The sequence below is a fragment of the Neolamprologus multifasciatus genome, chromosome 10 (assembly GCF_963576455.1).
Source record: "Neolamprologus multifasciatus chromosome 10, fNeoMul1.2, whole genome shotgun sequence".
NCBI lineage: Eukaryota > Metazoa > Chordata > Actinopteri > Cichliformes > Cichlidae > Neolamprologus > Neolamprologus multifasciatus.
Genome location: NC_140448.1, coordinates 6536764 through 6558322, shown reverse-complemented (window position 1 = coordinate 6558322; position 21559 = coordinate 6536764). Strand labels below are relative to the sequence as shown.

General features: G+C 41.0%; 1 protein-coding gene across 16 annotated transcripts in view; it reads right to left on the bottom strand.

Moving 5' to 3' along the window:
• The window catches only part of LOC146509471 (disks large homolog 2-like), a 150773-nt gene that overhangs the window by 57930 nt on the left and 71284 nt on the right, over positions 1–21559 (bottom strand). For 15 of the 16 annotated variants that reach the window (XM_085175835.1, XM_085175831.1, XM_085175829.1 and 12 more), the window contains 7 exons: positions 13023–13106; positions 9822–9983; positions 9669–9722; positions 9341–9391; positions 5765–5889; positions 3627–3796; positions 3072–3208 (listed from right to left, as the gene is read on the bottom strand). In XM_085175835.1, coding sequence (XP_085031961.1) covers positions 3072–3208; positions 3627–3796; positions 5765–5889; positions 9341–9391; positions 9669–9722; positions 9822–9983; positions 13023–13106 — 783 coding nt within the window. The remainder of the gene's footprint in view (positions 1–3071; positions 3209–3626; positions 3797–5764; positions 5890–9340; positions 9392–9668; positions 9723–9821; positions 9984–13022; positions 13107–21559) is intronic. The other variant, XM_085175845.1, reaches the window with a different exon arrangement.

The window sequence follows — 21559 nt, the reverse complement described above, 5'->3', positions numbered from 1 at the left end:
AAGAAAAGGTGAGATAAAGTTCCTCGACCACTTGAACACTTAACACAGAGGGCTGAAACGTTCTTATACATTTTTTCCACTTTAGTGGGAGAAAAATGCAACCCATACACAACCTTAAATTGGATCAGACTATGTCTAGCATTTATAGAACTACAATATATATTCTTAATGCACTCTTGCCAAACATCATCAGTAACATCCACCCCCAGTTCTTCCTGCCACTGTTCCCTAAAAGTATCGGATGAAGGACTGTATATATCCAGTAAGGCCCTGTAAAGGCGAGACACAGCACCTCTAGTGTAGGGCTCAACTGAAACGTGATTCCTCCAGCCCAGGCCTGAAGGCATGATTGTTACATATTGGAGCATCCAGATACATGTTAGGAGCCTTTACTGTTCCCAATATGTTGTTTTTAGTATGATGCTCTCTTGAAACAGAAAGATGAGTAGCTGTGAGTAGCTAGCACTGCCTCGTCTCAGCATGTTTTTCTAGATCAGCTGGGATAAAAGCTCAGTTTTCCTTGTTAATTAGTGGGGAAAGTTATGAGTGGGAATTTTTTGTCTAAGGCTGACTTAAATGAAGTTGAGGGTGATGTTTTTGAACTGGTCCCTGCTGCTGTTCCCACTCCCAGTGTGGCTAAGGTCCAACCATTCCCTGCACCCGTAGCAGTTCCTCGGGTGAGGGTGGCTAGGATTCAACCGGTCCCAGTTCCTACTTCCAGGGTGTTTCAGACCCAGCACTCTTCTGCACCCCTACTTGTTGGAGTAGCTGGTGTCCTTTAGTTTCTACACCTGTCCCAGTTCTCATTTGTAATGTTCACAAATGCTGTGATGGGCTCTGAAACCTGACTAAAACTCTTTAAACAAACCATTCCTCTGCAGATGATAAGTAAGTTTCACAACTTTCAAGAGAAAAAGGAAGATTGAGATTGTTTATAATTAGTTAAGAAAGCTGGATCAAACGATGGCATTTAAGTAACAGTTTAACTACTGCTCTGTGTAGCCAATTAATAGATATTACAGTATGGCATCGAAAGTAGCTGTGCAAGATGTCATGTCAGTGAAATGGTTATGACAATTTTTTTCTCTAATGGTTAAAAATTTATGGTAAATGGACTGATTCTTATAAAGCGCTTTTCTACTCTTCCAGAGCACTCAAAGCGCTTTTTACAACATGACACCTTCACACAGGATACTTGGTATGCAGACCTGAGGAACCAGTTCCCACCACTAACCTTCCAATCAGCAGATGACCTGCTCTACAGCCACCCCACAAACTTACAGCATCTGGTAAGCCTAGGCAGTCTCCCATCCAAGTGCTAACCAAGCCCAACCCTGCTTAGCTTCTGAGATCAGACGAGAGCGGGCGTGCTGGGGGTGGTATGACTGTCAGCCTGGCTACAGTACTGAAGAGAAACCTGGGGTTGTTGATTAATGAATAGTAAGATGGTCTAGCTTTACATAAGGCTTTTTTTACAGAGCAGCAAACTATTTTTACAAGCTAAACGATGATCTTATAAATTAAGATCGCCATTTCCTCTACAGCCTACATTTATGTGCTTTAAGGTGTGCATTTGAGAATTATACCAGGGAGTCAAATATTCCCTTGACTTTTAGTTCAGGTAGCTGCTCTGCACTGTGTTGACACATGGCATTTAAGATAACAGTTAATTATGTCCTTAAACTTCTATTAAACTTACATGCTTAATCCATTATTATACATTTAAATGTTAATAGTAAATGATTAGACAAAAGATGGGTTTCAAGAAAATACTGCTAAATGTTCAGTTTCTATGCCATACGCCAGAACAAGATCTACAGTGAAAGTGGTGGGTGGTAGGTCGGCCTAGCATCTTGCTCTGTTGCAGCCCCGTCGTTTTGCAGGACTCGCTGACGGCAGTCTTGCTTCTGGCAGAAAGATGGCCGGAAAAAAATCCCGAATGATCGTGATCGGCGATCATGATTGAGCGCTTGGTGAAATCAAATAGAAGAAAAACAAGGATTCATCAGCTCAACCTGTGAAAGAGTGGTTCTGGGAACATGAGACATCATTTTCACACATGGGTTGGCCACCACAGAGTCCAGAGCTTAACCTCCTTGAGAATCTTTGGGAAGCGCTGGAGAAGGCTTTGCGCAATGGTCAGACTCTACCATCATCAATGCTAGATCTTGGTGAAAAATTAATGCAACACTGGATGGAAATAAATTTTGAGACATTGCAAGAGCTTATTGATACAATGCCAAAGTGAATGTGTGCCATAATCAAAGCTAAACGCAGTCCAACGAAATATTAGAGTGTGGGACCTTTTTTGGTGGCGACTTTTTTTTGGCCTGGCAGTGTGTAACAGTGTGTAACAGTGTGTAACAGTGTAACAGTGTATAACAGTGTATAACAGTGTGTAACAGTGTAACAGTGTGTAACAGTGTAACAGTGTGTAACAGTGTGTAACATGTGTAACAGTGTGTAAAGCAATACTCTCACACAGAGAAGGTTATAAGGTAACTGTACATTCTCTGACATCTAGCCTCTATTACTTGATGAAGTTTATACCACTGTGATTTTAACTGTACAGTCATGCTTAAGTATTTTCTATATCATCTTTCTGTGTTTCAAGAGAGCATCAAACTAAAAACAACATATTACTATTTAAGCAAAAACAATCTTTATCAAATGGTATTAAAAGTGTTAAATCACATTGGAAATCTGGTGGAGGAGATGCTATACTCAAGAACTGTGCCAAATAAAGAACACTTAGAGTTAAACAGGCCATAAAAAGTGGGCTAGAATCACAGTTTGATAGGGTCCGAGTGTCTTGGGGCAGAAAAACACAAACACATACAAACAGCAGTTTGGGTTGTCAAGTGTTGCCATACCGCTGGTAAATAGATTACAAATAACACCACACAATGCTCTGCAGCTGATATTGTCACTAAGACATTTTTAGGGGTTAAGAAGCCACACCTCTCATACGGGCTTTTCAGTGAGCTTCATTAAAGCTCGTATACATCCAGAATTGTCATACACGTGTGTGCAATGTGGGTCATACACGTGATGTTCATGCTATTTCTCACCATTAATAATCTGTCTCCAACTTGCAGCTGGCCATCCTTTTGTGCCGCCCCACCATGAATAATTTTAGTTACATATATGCTGTTGTCGCCAGGGATATGCTGGTTTCCCACTCCACCTGCAATACTGAAACCAAGGCCTGTGTGTGTGTGTGTGTGTGTGTGTGTGTGTGTGAGTGAGAGAGAGAGAGAGAGAGAGAGAGAATGACAGTAGTTAGTTTAAAGATATGACATAGGCATACACATGATGATATAGGAGGATGCTATAAATGTTGTATTTATTAATTGAAAGGGACACGTTTTTGTGGTCGTGGGTTTTCAAAGGTTTTCTGACAATGAATACATTTCACAGTAACTTCAAGGTCTTAAGCTCAGCTGTCATAACTACAGGAAGTAACACCTATTCTTGTGCTGAGCTCTGGAAATCCAGATTAATCCTTCAGGGTCAAAAAAGGACCCTCGCCATACACAAAATGTGCAGCAGTATCACTGAGATATCATCAACTATTCTCTCAAATTTATAATGCACAAAATCATGCTTTTCAGGTCTATACCAACCTTTTGGTCCTTTGATTAGCTTGAGCTCAATGATTGTCTCTAGCATGGGCCTGCGGCGCCGCACATACAAATGGACAACAGAACCTGCGACCTTTAGGGCCTCTACCGCCTTACTGTGGGAAACTTCAGACACATCAGCATCATTCACCCGAAGGATGCAGTCATTTACTCTGGAAAAGGAAAAGTCACATCAATAGCTAATTCACACGAAGACAAACTTACAACACTAATCAGAATTTCATTAACTGATATAAAACTCAGTGGTGAGGAGAGTGTTTCCAAGGCAGGCGCACATCACAAAATGCTAACCCCAAAGGCTTTGTTACACACTGAAGCTCAAACTTTTATCTCATTACATGACTTTTTATTGACAGAAAACCTGTGAATACACTCCAGCACATTTACAGCACAATCACACGCACATTCTGTATAAATGTTGAGGTCTGACAAACAGGGACAGAGCTAGCAAGCAACTGAGTTTGAATTCCTATTGGGCGTCGACCAAAACTTCCATATGGTGGCAGCCAAGGACACTAACCTCCTGAAGGATGCTCACAGTGACCGGGTGGGGCCCCACCCTCGCTCACACTCTCTTACACCACTCTGTTACACCATTCCAGGACAACTCGGTGTAAACAGCAAACCGAGTTTATTTGGGTACCCCAGAACCATGGCTTTACATACAGAACAAGCATGCTCTTCACTTCTTCTTCTCCAGAACATTTCTTTTTCTTTTTTCCGTGCCTGCCCTCTACTGGTGGAAACGTGTAACAGCCAAAACCCCAACATAGCTGAATAACCCAAATACCAACGGATTCATGCAATGTTTTAGACCTATTCTAGCTTTACACTTTACCAAGTGCCTGCCACACACACACACACACACACACACACACACACACACACACACACACTTAAATCAGATGATGCTCTCCTCCAGTTACAGGACTGTCTTGATCTGACAGACTGGTCCATCTTTGAACAGCAGGACCTGGAGACCTTCTCTCAGTCTGTCCTAAGTGCTGTGTACAGAACGGGACATTTAACAGAACCATCCAGGTTCTCCTAATAAAGGAGAGTAGGTGTAGGAGTAATAGGAAAGCTGCTGGCCCCAGTTGCATCCCAGGGGCTCTGGTTCAAGCCTGCACGGATCAGCTGGCAGGGATCCTCACCAGGCTGTTCAGACCCTTCCTGACTCTATTCCCACCTGTCTGACGGCCTCCACCATTATTCCCGTCTCCAAAAAGACTAGAATAGACAGCCTCAATGACTACAGACCTATAAGCCCTCAAATCTGTAATCATGAAGTTTTTTGAGCAGATAAGTGTCTACCCCCTCCCTCCACCCCCAGCCTGAGTGATTCACCAGTTCAACAACACCCTTCACAGAGTGCTGTGCAAGGGCATCACCTTTGATGGCCACCAAAGGTGATGCCCTTGCACCCCGCCCACCACCAATTGGACCCAATGCAGTCTGGTTGGCACCTCGGGTCAGTCAGGTCCCACACCTCCAAACTTACAGCTTCTTCCTGAGGACCATCAAAAACACTGTCCTCTCACACCCCAACCCTGCCCACACACTTCACCAATCTGAGCCATGGTGTGAGTAACCCCCATCACTCAGACCACTCACTTATTTTTGTATACATTTCTCTTAATTGTATATATTTCTCCTGTTTCCTATTTATTTCTATATTTTATTCCAGCAAAGTCAGTGTGGAGCACCCACAGTTTTGTTCTACATGTACAATGACAATAAAAGGCTGTTCTAATCTATTCTATTCTATATGAGAGTTTTGTTATATTGAGGGCAAAAATTGTTGAAAGTAGTAATTATTATAGAACGAACACATCATCATCTTGCTTAAGTTTAAAAACTTATACTCTCAAAATACACTAGAAACCAACAGAAATATGACAATACGACCTCAGAACTGAAAGATAATAAAAGATGAAAAATGTTTTAGAAATCTATTAACGTTTATACAGTTATCCAGTAATCAGAGTTCATATTCAGTGTGATGGGAAAGATTTCTGTCATCCTCGTGCTGAAGATTTCTTCCTTAATGGTTTTGTGACATGCACGATTGTAATAAGTTTTGTTCTCTTTCACCACAAAAGTAAAGATATGTAACTAACCTCAAGCGTCCATCCTCTGCTGCAGCTCCTCCAGGGATGATCTTGGTAATGAAGATGCCGGGGTCATCACCAATATGGGGGTTATCTGTCCCTCCAGCGATGCTAAAGCCCAACCCTGAGTTACCCTGCGGTCATGAAAATCTCATTGATACCAAAGCAGAACCCATTTTTATAGTGTGGTGAAAAAATGTTTCTTATCCATTCACTTTTCTAATTCTCAGTTGTTTATGTAGCACCTGGGGAGGCTTCCCCTGGAGTGTATCTACCACTGCAAATGTAATGAATGAATCATCTCTGAATGACAATACTGTATTCACAAGGAAGCAGGTGAACGATGTCTCTCAGAGAAGACAGGCTTGAACCATTTCTGACAGGGCTTCAGTAAACAGAAGACAAACTGAAAGGTCGGGTGCATTTCTCAGGTCATGTATCAGGTTGTCGTTGGCCTTCACAGGACGTGACTTTTATATATTGTTCATCTGCTGTAGATAGTTATTTTTGTTTTCTGTTTTTTTTTTAAGGACAAGGTGTACAACATCCCAAGATATGCCAAGTTTTCGAGTAAATCAACACCTTTGTGAAAAATACAGGCATTAAAAATGTTGTTTAATGTCTGTTTTTGCTAAATTAACTGAAGAAATTGCAACAAATGTTGTGCTTTGGTGAAAAGTGCTAGCACTGAAGTTCCCATAATTTGAAATATTGTTGTCTGTTTTCAAGTTGTCCGTTTCACAAACTTGGGTTTCCATGCATGGGTGACAACAATACCCCATCAGCCTTTAACAGGTGAGGGGTAGTTAAGTGCAGGCCTATGTGAACACAAATCTTCTGTCTGTTTTTATCCCTGTGCCGTCCTCAGCCTTTTCTCCCTTTGACATCTTCATGGAAAAATATACTTGTACAAATTCTGACTAGAAATCCTGATACAACAATATTTCTTTCTGCATTTTGTTTAATAAAGGTTTTAATCAACTTGAGTCTTCATAAAAAAGACGATTCAATAATTTTCAGGATTTTAACCCTTTAAATTCCAATTTAAACATTTGAACTTTTTTTGTTTTTTCCAAAAAACACACAAAACGTATTATTTTCTGATTATTAGTGCCAGATACGCACTCTGGATACCTTCATGGACAAAAATGCCCCCTTCACTTTCACTGAAACTATCTCTCTGCCACTGCAGTATAAAAACATGCATTCTATAATGTCTGCATTTCATTTTGAAGAAAAGTACTGATATTTGCAGGTCGAATAATGAAATTACTGTATTATTGTACAGGCGGCCAAAAGAATGATTAGTGTGGATGTGTATGAAATCATTTTTAAGGTATTAGGTGGTGTGTGTGTGTGTGTATTAGGTGGTGTGTGTGTAAATGGCCTGCATTTGTATAGCACTTTACTTAGTCCCTAAGGACCCCAAAGCGCTTTACACTAGCGCTGCGGGTGAGTAAGTGCAAGGTCATCTTGGCGGGATATGTTGGATGTGTCTTTGAAGATGCATTTGAGCAACTCATGGCCTTCTGCCTTTGCTGTTCCCTGCTTTACCTCCTGAGCTACAGCCACCCCAAGCAGCAGACACTGATCTGTGCAAATTTGTGGAAATATTTGTGCAACTGCATCCCTCATAGCAAAATTGTTATGGCCCGGATCTGGCCCACACAATGTGCTTACACATGGCCCACATACCGCAAAGAATGACGGCCCTTTGGTGGCCCAGATCTGGTTTGCCAGAGGTGGCCCACACATGGGCCAGCACAAGGCCAGCTGCAGCCCTGTGTTGGCCCATTTGTGGGTCACCTCTGGCAAACCAGATCTGTTAAACGTAGCACAAATGTTTGACATCAATTTTGTTTGATTTCATTGATGGGGGGGGCTGGTTGACCTCTGATGACCTCTAGAAATTGACCTCATGGGCACGCCGTCGGGAGCTGGAAGCAGATGGATTCAGAATATGCAGGCTTCGTAACTCTAATGAAAATGTATGGGTCTATTTATTTATTTAATTATTACAGTGACACCCCCCCCCCCCCCCCCCCCAAAGAAAAAAAAATAGTTTGGAGAATGAGCTACCAGAACTTTTTCTGTAATTTTACACATTTAAATCTTACAATTTAAGTCCAAAGAGTCGTGCTGACAGATTTCTTTCTTTGTAATAGCAGTCAGCAGTGGCTATGCAGAAAAACAACAAAGTGGGCTGTGTGTATAGTGACTAACCCTAACCCCTGGCCTGGAGGTATCTCCCAGGAAGCACTTGATGTGTCCAATGTTGAGAAGACAGTAGCTACTGCTAGTTTGGGTGTGATGTATACATTTCCTTCTCTCACCTCAACCAGTCACAGCAGATGGCCTTAGCTTTCGTCCGTCAGATACACAACAAAGCACTATTTTTGGTAGCGCATGCTAGCGGGCCGTCGTTATTACCGTGTTGTTTGGAAAATACGACACTTAAAATCAATCCTTTGATTTTTCTGAAAGTCGACAGAGCCCCTTATAATCCCGTGTGCCTTATGTATGAACTCTGGTTGTGTTTACTGACCTCGAGACGATTTTATGTGCACGGCGCTCGAAAATCTGTCAAATGTTTCAGGACGACTTTGCTAAGCTACGAAGCCGCACCGCTTGATGGATTGTTGGAGCATTACGGCTATCGTAGGCGGAGCCTCGCGAAGTGATACGTGCTGTGCTTCAACATAATGTTACCGTATTGTGTGTGTATAACCTCTTTTTAAGTTTTGTGGATATTATACATGGTTATGCTGAGGATATGTCGGCCAGTTTCCACTGGAAATGCCTTTTGGTTAAACTGTCAGTGAGGAATTTACATTTACATTGTTACATTTTTATATAACTTTAATGCAGATAACAAACAGCTGCTTGTTTAAGTGAAAATACACTGATGTTTTTTTTCACTAATAAAGTTGAGGACTTGTAAAGTATTTTGTCTCGTGTCAATTATATCGTCAGTTATATCGTTATTGCAAATTTTCAAATGTATATCGTGATAAATATTTTTGGTCATATCACCCTGCTCTGGTCTCCACTGCTTGTTTCCAGTCACAAGGAATCAGTACAGCTTGTTTTCATTGAATGTATTCTCATGTAAAGTAAAATAGACAAAATGTCCTTTATGGTGTGAGTCCTTTGTGAATAGTCACTATTGTGGAGCACTTATTTAGACTTATTTATTCTTCTATTAAATGCAACACCAGTGCCTAGTAGAGCATCAAATCTACATGTATAGAATCATCCATCAAAGCTGATTAAAACTGTTTAAACAACGTTTAGTGACTTTTGCCCAAAATAAGATTCTAAAAAGCTGCAAAACTGGAATCTTATAAAAATAATCCACAAGCAGCGGTGATGTCACAGTGGCTATGTCCACTTTATCTTATGGAGACAGTCAGGTTATCCCACATCAATTGTATAGCTCATAATATAACAAAATTAAATCTACAGCCTTAGCACAGATTTTTTTTACAGGACAGGAACAATGTTTTGACTTTCCTGTATTATTCCTTTGCTTCTCAAAGACCAGTTTACTTCACCCTCATCGTCTGATTGGATGGAGATACTCACCCGCTCTAAGGTGATTTCTTCAAACTCATATTCAATTTCTGTGCCGTTGACCTGAGGAATGAAAACACTGAATGAAGACACACACGTCATAGTTTCAGTCCACATTGCCTTAAATTACATGGATGATGTTAAGTGTTGAGGCCGAGCTTAAACTGAATGTGACGAGTGTTTCTCAGGGAAACGTGTAGAGTAGAGACTGTCTCATGGACAACAATTTATGATTGGTTATCAATGTAACTATTTTTTTAATGTGGAGGGTCAAATACTGAGGGGTCAGTCTCATCTACTTTACTTAATAAAAGTAAATAAAATAAATAAATTCTCTCACATAAGGAAGCGACTCCAACGTGTCTGTATTGATGACCATGGGAGCAGGGTTGGCCTGTGATGAAGACAGAAAAGGAGAAAACGTGAGAAACTTGAGTTTTACAGAAAAACCATCAATCGTGACCGTTCATACGTTTACAGTTTGGCTGCTGACCTTGAGAGGAGAGATGTGAGAATGGGACACGTAGCCGTGCACATTTTCAATCTCTGACAGGTTCTTCTGTGAAACATGGACAAGCTCAGGAGCGCGAAGCCCACTGCTGAGCTGTGGGAATCCGTGGTCAAGCAGGGGCGAGTCGTCTTCTTGGTAGTGATACTGCAGAGAGTGGAAAGGAACAAAGAGAAAGACAAATGGTTGTTTAAAACAGGTCACAGGTACAGGAGAAACAGGAATGACAGGAGATATCGCAAAAACTAGTCTTGATCAACTTTAGCAAATTCATATTTTGGAGATTATGTATCTGAATTTCAGGAGCAGGACCACGCCTCCAAACACGCTCCTTCCTGTTGCCATTTGCAGAGGTTCCCCCAGTTCTGCAAGCTGTCGTTCTCATTTACGTGCCCCTCCCTAAATGCAAAGGAAGATATCTGGACCACACCACCACTTCCTGCTGAAGGGGAGAATGTGTGTTTTCTTTACTTTAAAAACAAAGTATTTGTATTTAATTAAATATTTGAGTTTAGGGTTTAATGGGGTTTTGGTTTTCTTCTTTAGTGTTTAGTTTATTAACAAACTAGATTGGACTGCATCGTTTGTGATTTATGATTGTGATTGTTTGTTACCCCTCATGTGTCACAATGGTCTGATCAGCCATTATATATACCCCTGTATGTCATTTCATGTTTAGGTCAGTTATGTTTGTTTGGAGCAGTCCTTTGGGTCGTTAAGTTTGCAGTCTTTGCCTGAGTTCAGTTTTGTTTCTTTGACCTCTTTTATGAGCTCAACACTTATTATGCTTGTAAATACAATTTTTGGGGGTTAAATAAATGGAAACTATATTTTTCTAATAATTCCTGGGACTCCTGTTTTTTCAGCTCGGTCCATCACAACCTGCTAAAACGCTGTCAATCCTAAAATGAGGACGTGGGCCCAGCTGGTTCATTATTTTGAATATTTGTTTTTGTAAGCATAAATATTGCAAAAACGCTTAAATATTATGACCTTAAAAAGAAAGATGATTGTTAAAAAGACAGTTAATCAAAATGAAACTACACACCTGCTTTGACAGTATCTTTTAAGATTCTTCACAGATTTTTTTCTGGAAAAAATATATTTTCAACACAACTTTCTCTTTTAAACAGTGAAAACAATGCAAACAAAGAGTAAAAAGCTTTGTGTTGTAACTAAAGAGTGTAATTTCTAATTTGATACAGCAACATATTAACTGTTAAGACTGGGGCAACCTGGTGGATCATTTAAGTAATGTGGGTCATGATGTAGTATAATAAAAATCCATAAGATGTAAAGATGGTTTATGATTGGTAGAGCCAACAATAAGCCTGTATATAAATGCAGTGATAGTGGTAAGACCAAAGAGTTTATGGGCACCAGCAGCAGTGGAGACAATAAATGACAAATCTCCTGTCATCTCTGCATGAACAGCTAATGCTGTAGCTCAGGAGGCAAAGGAGCTTGCACAGAAAAGCATCTGGACTTCTTTAAGTTACTTGAAGACGTTTCACCTTCATCCAAGAAGCTTCTTCAGTTCTAAGGTCAAATGGTGGAGAGTCCCAGATTTAAACCTAGTGGGAGTTTCCCCCCACAGAGGGACACAAGGTATGACCTGGGGAGGGAACTCAAAACTGGATTATAGATGGCAGTTTTGAGTTCCTCCCCAGACGCCTTAACGCCCACTCACATCCTGGGCCATCTGACCTCAGGAAATCACATGATAAGGTGGGGCCAGGTTTCACAATGAGCTCACCTGAAACTCTGGCTGATTGTGACCCACACCCAGTTTCACACCTTAGCTCAGGCGATTAGAGGATCATCAGGGGGTCCTTTTGTCCCTCTGTGGGGGGAAACTCCCACTAGGTTTATATCTGGGACTCTCCACCATTTGACCTTAGAACTGAAGAAGCTTCTCGGATGAAGGTGAAACGTCTTCAAGTAACTTAAAGAAGTCCAGACGCTTTTCTTTGCAAGCTCCTTTGACTACGATGACCTGGATGACTGAGAACCTTCACAGACATGTAGCTCAGGAGCTTAAGCAGCTCATTCACTGATTGGAAGGTTGATGGTTCAATCCCCAGCTGCTGTGACCAAACAATACTGAAGCACCAATGGGGTTATCAGGTGTGTGTATTGCTGTAGGAAAAATCGCGTGGTCAACACAACTGCTCTGTGGTACAGTGTTAATTGTGCTTATTGGGAAGTGCAGTTGTTGAGTTTGCATTCATGCTGCGAGGAAACATCATCACCGGCTGTACAAGAGAACCAAAGAGAAATGTTTTCTCTGTGGTCCTTTAGCCCTTTTTCTCCCCTCACAGAAGCACAACAATTGTCACATTCACTTATATTTCCTAAATAAAACTTTCACTTTGATGTTTTTCACTCATACTTCCTTTCAGAAATATGTTTGTAAATTCTGCATTTTACACACTGTATTAATCAATGGCAGAGTTTGGTTAATACGTCCACACTTTCAAGCACTTATCTGCACGTCACACGCAGGCGCGTCTTCATACATCGAGTTTCTTGTTGCACTGTTGTGTCTGTATCGTTCTGTCCTTCTTTATTTGCAGTTTGTGTAGTCCTGTGTTGACTGTCATTTGCAGCACTGTGGTCTTGGAGACACACTGGCTGGCTTCAACTGAGTACTGTACCACTGCACATGGTTGGAATGACATTAAAGCCATTTGACTCTTTCGTTTAGTTAACCTTTTATCATCAGCTGGTCATGCCAGCGAGACCTTTCCTCACTCATTTGGTGTCCAGATGTCAGAATGAACCTTCTTCACTCTCTCTCCACACTCAGGCTGCCTGCAATGTTTTTGTAAATCCAGCAGATGTCACTGCTAAGCAACACACCAACACAGTGTTAACATCGTGTTGACACAATAAGGGCAATATGCTGTACACTCCACTGAACCATCACTAATGGCTGCTCTCCGATGCTTTCACTGTATGAATGTGTGTGACTGTTAGAAAGCATCTGAATAAGTCACATAAAGTTTTGAGTTCTCAGAGTAGAAAATTGTCCGTTTGTGATAATTTGAAACAAATGACCACATACAGCATCATCACTGTAAACACTGTGTCAAAAGAGTGCAGAGAATGAAGTGATGGCGTTATCACTGCCAGCACAGTGTACACAATTTGGATGGGTGAAAAAACAAAACAAGAGTTTCTCACCCAGGGAGAGTTCATCAGGGCAGGGTTCATGCAGGGTTGGGGCTGGCCATTGTGGGTTGGCTCGTGTACTGCTGCCGGCCTGTTCTGGAGAGAGAAGAGGACCATATGTGACCACGATGAGCAGACAGCATAGGTGACACTTATTAACAATTTAATTTAATTTGATAATTAAAATTCTTCCTTCTGTCTTTTATGCAAAGCAGCAAAAAGCTGATGCATATGCCCGGAGCTTACAATCCCAGGTCAGTGTGATGACTTGCATTTGACTTGAATACCATTAATCCATATTTTATTCACAATAGAAGACAGAAAACATATCAAATGTTTAAATACAGATATTTTACTACTCCATGAAATATATTAGTTCATATCAGCCTCAAAAAAGTTGTGACAGGGATAACAAAAGGCTGGAAAAAGAAAAAGGAACAGTTTGGGAAAAGTTTCCTATGGGAACAGGTCAGCAGTGTGACTCGGTATAAAAGAGCATCTTACAGAGAAGAAAACAGAGACTCACCAACCTACAAACAAAAATCTAAAACTATGTTCCTCTGTGAAGAACTGCAAAGATTCTGAACATCTCAACATGTAGAAAACATAATGTCACCAAAAGATGAGAGAATCTGGAGAAATCTTCAGATGCAAAAAGGCTGAATATCAGTATTGACTGCCTGTGACAGTCAGACCACACTCATTAAAAACAGGCAGTAAATCACTGCACTAAATCACTGCACGGCAACCGCAGGTTTGATCCTGCAAAGAAGAAGACTTATGTCAACACGATCCATTACCCAGCAATGCTCCGCCTTTTTTGGGCCAATGCTCATTTAAAATAGACTGAAGTAAAGTGGAAATGCATAACATGAATTTAAATTTAGCCCCCCTGCAGCTGAGCCAGGGACCACGCCGCCGCCACGCCCCCACCACCTGACTGAGGCTGGGGAGCACCACATGACCATCAACTTCAATCGCGGTCGAAGGCTGAGCGAGAGCGTCATCACTGCTCCAGTGGGGAATCTCCCCTGGGAGCCAGCGGGACCTCACTTGAATTTTTTTTTTAAGTAAAATAAATAAATAAATAAAGTTTTTTTTTCACTTTTACAAATTAATTTGGATATTTTCATCACAGATTATGATAGAATACCTGGCACATCTAAATAATGGGGTTATTGTAAAAGAATAGCATTGTGGAAAAGTTCAAAATGAGCTTTGGATAAAGTCTGGTATTATTCATGCGCAATAACATTTTCCAAAATTTCGCTCACTGTGAAAGATTGACCCAGCATTTTCAAACTAACGATAGGTGGCTACAACAAAATAGAAAAGTACAAAAGTTAAAGTGTATCTGTCTGTAGCCTCCCTCTCATTGCTCCACCTCAGTCTGCATCTCTTTCCATCCTCAGCTCTGCTCTTCAGGCCTGAAACCGGCTGATTTCAGTCTTTATCTGCTCTTCATTAGTTCCCCACACTCTGGTCTTTGTGCTCAGGTCCACTATGGTTTTCTGGTCATTCTGTACAGCCAGCAACACCTGGTTCTTCACCTGTCTGTAATCCACTCTGTCACCCGTGACTCAGTAACCGTAATGACACACGGTTGCAAGTAAATGGCTTAAATTCTTCTAAAGTCTTGCTCAGTGTGATGCACATGAATGTAGCTCACTACTCCAACTGTTAGTGAACAGTGTTGGTCAATTAAAAAAGTAATTAGTTACTAATTACCAGTTACTTGTCCAAAAAGTAATCCTGTTACTTTGCAGATTACTTATTTTCAAAAGTAATTAGTTACTTTATTATTCAGTTACTTTTAAAAACATGATACACAACGTACGTAATAAAGCAACAGACCTTTCAGCCAATTCTGTTTTTCTGAATAATCATCATATAAAATTGAATCAAATAAAAAGTCTCTTTTAAAACTTGTTTTATTAGTTTTAATCTTTTAAGATTAAGCTCATCGCATTAAGCAAAAATGTAATTATGTACAACAGTGTCTGACATGAAGAAACTCTTTAACATTTAAACCTGTTTCCTGCATATTCCAGCATATAAAATAAAATTATGTTTTGTGTTTACACTCTTTCAAATAGATGAAAGTAAAACACAGCAGAAAATAAATAGAATCAAAGATTCAGCGTCACTGAGTTCTGTCACTCTAAAATCTGGGGTGGGTGGAGGTCAGTGTTGGGGAGTAACGGAATACATGTACCGCCGTTACGTATTTAAAATACAAAATATGAGTAACTGTATTCCGTTACAGTTACCGTTTAAAAAGGTGGTATTTAGAATACAGTTACTTTGTTGAAATAAATGGATTACACGGCGGTACTTTCCTGTTTCATATTGTGGCGGGTCAGGACTGTTTGGGTTTTGTTTGACAGCTACGTTCTGTTGTTCCAGGCAGCGTTACGGTTGCCATGGTTACAGGGTGACGCTCTCTCTCTGCGTGTTTCCTGGGTGAGAGAGGCCTTTTTGTTGTTGTTGTGCTAAGCTAACAGGCAGAATGCTACAGGTATAGCTCTAAAGAATGTAGCATCATGGGCAGTGTAGTCCGTGCTGCAGGGAGAATGGACTGTCATACACGTTATGTGTCTGTGAGCGAGGGAGGGAGAAAAAGGAAAAGTACGAGCTGTCATCGAGCAGAAACGGGAGCTGGAAGCATGTAAATATGATAATAACCACTGCAGCCAAGAAGAGAGCCTGACGAGCCCAGTTGTAAGTAAGCTATTAAGACTCGACTGTACACCGTGTTCGTGTTTTCCTCTGAAACAATAAGTTCTGTTGGAGCAGCCTTTCAACGCCTCTCTCTGTCTCTGCTAGCAAAGTTGACCCAGACAACAAAGTAAAGCTAGTTTTCAGCTACGAGCCGACACAGAACCCACCGTATTAGCCAGAGGTCCCTTTACTACGGTTCGGAGCCGCGGACCTTCAGTAACAGTAATAAATCACAGCAATAGTACATTCATGTAGTTGTAAACAGCATGATAATATATTAAGTAATCCAAAGTATTCAGAATACGTTACTCTCATTGAGTAACGTAACGGAATACGTTACAGAATACATTTTGGGGCATGTAATCTGTAATCTGTAATCTGTAGTGGAATACATTTAAAAAGTAACCTTCCCAACACTGTTTATTTCTCTTTTTAAAGTTGCATTTTAAAAAAGATTGAATGAATGATTTCAAAATGTTTTTTGGTTTTTATAAAGAGTTAAATTTCTTGTGAAAATATAAGCTTCTTTAGTTAATGTTTTTATTAATTTATTGTATTATTCATATTATTGTCTGTGTAGATACTGTGCTGTTCAGAATACGTTACTCTCATTGAGTAACGTAACGGAATACGTTACAGAATACATTTTGGGGCATGTAATCTGTAATCTGTAATGGAATACATTTTAAAAGTAACCTTCCCAACACTGGTGGAGGTTATCCCACAGCAGTCATGTCAGTGGGGGGATGCGGGTGTTTCATGAGACACCCTCACAAACAAAATCACGGTTTAGTAACGCAGCGTGCTTACGGGAAAGTAACTGTAATCTAATTACCTTTTTGCAATAGTAATCCCTTGCTTTGGTCGTAACTTGAAAAAGTAAGTAATGCATTACTGCCCATCTCTGGTGCTCACAGGTGGTGCAGTTTGGAGAAATGGTGGTGTTTCCAGAGTCACAAAGGGCACGATGTCACCACCTCGACTTGCTGCTGATTCTGATCCGAGGCAGCAGATGAACTATCCACAGTAAAGCAGAAATAGTTGTGAGTTGTAGAAACTCTTTATAGAGGCGCATGTCGTATAAAGCATGTGCTTTACATTTACTGCGATTTGCTGTGATTTCTGACACCTGATGTGAGCAGGAATGGAAAAAATGAGTAAAGAGATGTTCTTATTGTTTGGCTAATGAAGGGTGTAAATCTTTAATATTATTTTTGCTTGGTTATTTTAGTGTTTTTCTAAACATGGAGAAAAAAGGATAAGAAACTAATTTAACTTTCTCTCCTGCTGCAGATGTTGGCTGTGATCTCCGAGGCCAACTGGTCTGCAGAGCTGGAACTGGAGAGAGGAGCCATCACCCAGCGTCAAAGAAAACATCCAGGTAAAGTGACGTGGATCACTATTTTATCCTTAAATTATTGTACTTTTAAATACAAAAACATTTTAAAGGACATTTACCATCCAACTCTGACCGTAACACAAAATAATGATCGCCGTGAGTGTTTTCAAACTCTTCCTCAGATGGGCAGGCTGTCGCTGTCCAACCAGCCGACTTCAATAACAGACTGAGGCAGTCATAAAAGCAGCCTTCAGTGAGCACCACAGAGCGAGTTCCTGAGACATTCAGCATCCTTGTTGGCCTGTCGGCTCTGCTTTGGTAAGTATCCTTACCGAACTACAGTAACTGTAACGCAGTCACTACACACGCCATCCACTTTCTAACTACTGATCACTTCCTGCCAGTGATTTTAGACCCAACACTGCTTCTTCTTGTTCAAACAGCTGGACAGGAAACTACACCAGTGTACTGGGATGCTTCACCAACACGTGCCAGGCGCTGTTCCTGCCATTCATGGCTTAGCCCCGCCTACCTCAGGACCTCCCCTTGTCAAGTATCGATCATGATGACAATGAGACTGTAACAATCCACGACCATGACTGGTTTGCTGTCTCCTGATTAGTAATGACTATCAGGAGGATGATTGTTAGTAAGAAATGATGACGAAAAACACAAAGTTCACCAAACTCACAGGTTACATTCATTTAGCTTTTTCTTCTTTACCAGCCACACTCTAACTGCAATTAAGAAAACAAACGTTAGAAATCATTGACTCAGTGACTTTATCAAATATTTAATGGGTTCAGGTGGAGCCAGCTTCTGAATTACCAAGAACATGACGTGTGAGACATACTCTCAGTAAATTTGAAGACATTTCCTGATTTATTTTGTAATCTCTGCTCAGTTTGCATGCTGCCTTTATGAATTTTCTCTCCTTTGTAATTGATGATAATTCATTGAATATACTCAGCTGCTTCCCTTTGTCCCCACATTGCTTTAGGTTTTCAGTGTCCAGTTATTCTTTACTGCTCTTTGAGTTGAACCCTGTGGACTGTTTGATGGGCTGCTTGTCTTTCTGTTTGTAACCACTGCCATGCGTTTATGAAGTGGCTGTTTGGTCTCTCCAAGCCACTGGTACAGAGATGTTGAGGACAGCTGGGTCAAAATCAAAACCTAAGAAGTGGAATCCGTCACTGCTCACATCAACTCTGTGGATGTAACATAAAGTTGAACATAAAGTTCACCAGGGAAGACACGAAGATAATAGTTTGCTATTCCTGGACTCTGCTGTGCACAATGGGGAGAATGGAAACCTCAACAGTGAAGTTTAGCTGAAGCGCACACAGACCAGTACCTCCTCTGTGACTCCCACCACAGCTGGACTGGCCGATGGTGATTTTTCGTTTTCATGGGCCGATGGGGTTTTCTTTGGTTTTGTTCTTTGTAACGGTTTAAACAATAAAAGCTGGTGGATGATGTGTGAAAATAACTCAGTTGTTTGGTGGTGGCTGTGGCGGAGCTCCCACAGAGGCAGCAGGTGGATGAGAGAAAGGGGAGGCAGGAGGAGCAGAGACCCTGAGTGTGAACTGAACTTCAGGTAAGAAGTTATGAGCTGCAGTCTATCTGGGTCAGATATAAACCAAGTTTAGGTGGAGTTTGTGTTTGTTGTGCTGACTTTTTACAGTCAGTTACAATAACATGCTAGCTAATACAATACTGCGTGCTAGCTAGCATGACGGCGTTTATATACAGCTGGGTGGGTGCTATGATGTTACTGATGGTGAACTTTATTCATAAGGTTAGTTAGTAGTTTCCAACCGTCCCGTAAAAACGGAATCGTCTCGTATTCAGAGAAAATATTACGAGTTTCTTATTGAGGTGAAAAGGAACAGTTTGTCCCGTAATTCAGCTACAATGAAAAAGACACAAAGCTGGAGTTATTCTGTCTTTGCTGCACAGCTGCCTCTTCTCCTCGTATTCAATCATGAAACTGATCAATGATCAGCTGATCGTCTCTCTTGTTTGTTTATCTCCCACTTTGCACCAGAAACAGGAAACCAGCGGATGTCGCGCTAAACAACAGCAGCACGTTTAAGCTTGATCAGCTGTTAGAATTTATTTAATATTACTTTCTAGTATCAGCTGATGTTTGCTGGAGCCACAGCTGTAAAGCTGCTGGTCATGATGTGGGTTTGGATATGTGGTGAGAGGGAAACATGCAGATGAAACCAGGAGATGTCCTTACTGAATCATCAGAGCTGAACAGCTGATGGAGAAACAGGTTTACCTTTTAGGTGACATGAATGAGTTGAAGTTATGAACTGTTTCTGAGAGACAAATAACACCAGGATCCTTTTCTAAGTAGCTGACAGCTGGTAACTGTGCAGGGGCGGGTCTAGCAAAGCTTTTTTGTCCCAGTCCAGCTCTGACTCCATCACCCTCTCGAACACAAACTAGTAATCAGGACCCAACAACACCGGGCAGAACATGTCCCCTCTAAGCCTGACAGGAAATTTACTTTCTGCTGACCATCAGCTCAGGTTCACCATCACCGTCTCTAACTCTCTAAATATGAACACATTTGAAAAACAAAGTTATTTTTACAAACATTCATATCTCAGAAATAAGCACAGCTGTTCATGTTTGCTGTTACAGTTTTATTTGTCAGAGAATTATGAACTTTACATTTGCATTGAGTTTAATAGTCTGTCTCATGGCTGCACTATGAGAGCTGGAATAAACAAAGTTGAGCAAACTTCAGCTAAACCTTGAAACAGCAGATTCAGGTAGAAATGAGATCAGATTAATCTTTGGTCCAAAGCAGATACCTCCTGAGTTCAGTCCATCACATTAAAAACGATATCATGTTTTTTACATACACTTACAAATAATAGTCAAGCAGCTCAGTCTCACAAATAGGTAACTAAGACGTCTCTAACGTAGACGTGCACAGTGTAGTGTGCATTACAAGATCAGAAACGTAACATTCATGTAAAACTACAGGATTTAAAAGAAAGGCTCTGAAAACAAAACGTTTTAAAACAGTATCTTTGGTGTGAGCGAGTCATCAAAACACAAAACAGAAGTGAACAACTTTCAGTAACAAACCCTAACATGCACTATCACACATATCCAAACAACAAGACATGTGTCAGAGTTTTTAAAGTGAAGAAACATGTTGCTTTAAAAAGCACGTGTGTGACCACGATTGTCACGCTGTGGACCATGAACGCCACTGAAGCGTTCTTCTTCGTGGAATCAAAATGGAAGCAGAAACATCACGATTGTCTTCGATCTACCAAAAGGAAAAAGCAGAATATCGGAGCTGAAACCAGTCGGGTGAAATAATCAGGATAACAATAATTCAGTGCTTTGTCTCCGGTAGTCTGACGATTGCTGATATCTGCTCAACACTCAGTGTCAGCGAACTCCTGAAACGAGTGGTTTTATGTTTTTACGTATTTTACTTCCATCCATTTAACTTAGGAGGAAATGTCAGTTTGGTGCAGGCTGGTTAGTTTACACTCTGGGTGCATTTGGTCCCTGTTGTCTGTAACTACATGAGTTGGTTCACTTTGTGGCTGCATGTGCGGTTGTATCGTGTCGGTTTGGGTGGAGTACCTGTTCCCTGTTAGGTGTTTATGAACATGAGTCGAGCTTCTAGCTTGGAAGCACATCTGTGCAGGCTGCCGGCTTTTCGTTGCTCTTTTCACCCCACTGAGTGTAAATACTGGTTACCTTTGACTGCAGTTACCTGGGTCTCTCATGACAAGATGAAAAACAATCATCTAGGATACATAAATGTCATACTGCATGCATATATATCTATCTGCCACTTTTTAAATTCAGCAAAGTCTGTCAGAGATGTGGGATCACAGTCATACTGTCACTGGTTAGTCAATGTGATGTAGGAACCTTTTAATTAATTTCCTGACTTGTATGTCACAGAATATCAAACCTGGAAAAGCTGTTTATGGTCAGAATGATTAAAAACCGTAAAGAGCTTTTCTCTTTGCGTCGAGCATCCAACACTGTGACTCTTACTTGTAGAAGCTCCAAAGGTCTTATGATAATAATGTGTTATGATTCACTAAGTTACTGGATGACCATGGGAGTGACCAGAATAACATCCAACTAGACGCTCAAAAGATGTCCTTAAACGTCCTGTAAGTGGCAGAACAGATGAACGAGCAGTTAATCGCTTACTTGAGATGAAATCTGCTCAGCTACTTTGAAAACAGCTTCGACCTGCTCCTCCTGTAGCTGGATGGCTGCTCAGGGCTAAGCCGTCGTGCAGTCCAGCAGCCTTCATGGTTCTGCTGTGATTCACCAGGAGCTGTTAGAAACACACAAACATGTTCACAGTCTTCCAGTTTGATTGTCTCCTCCTGTGGACAACGACGTACACAGATGCAGGTTTGTTGTTAACTTTTGGAGGTTTATTTAATGAACAAATCCAGCTGCACTGATGCTGAGCTGGATACGCACT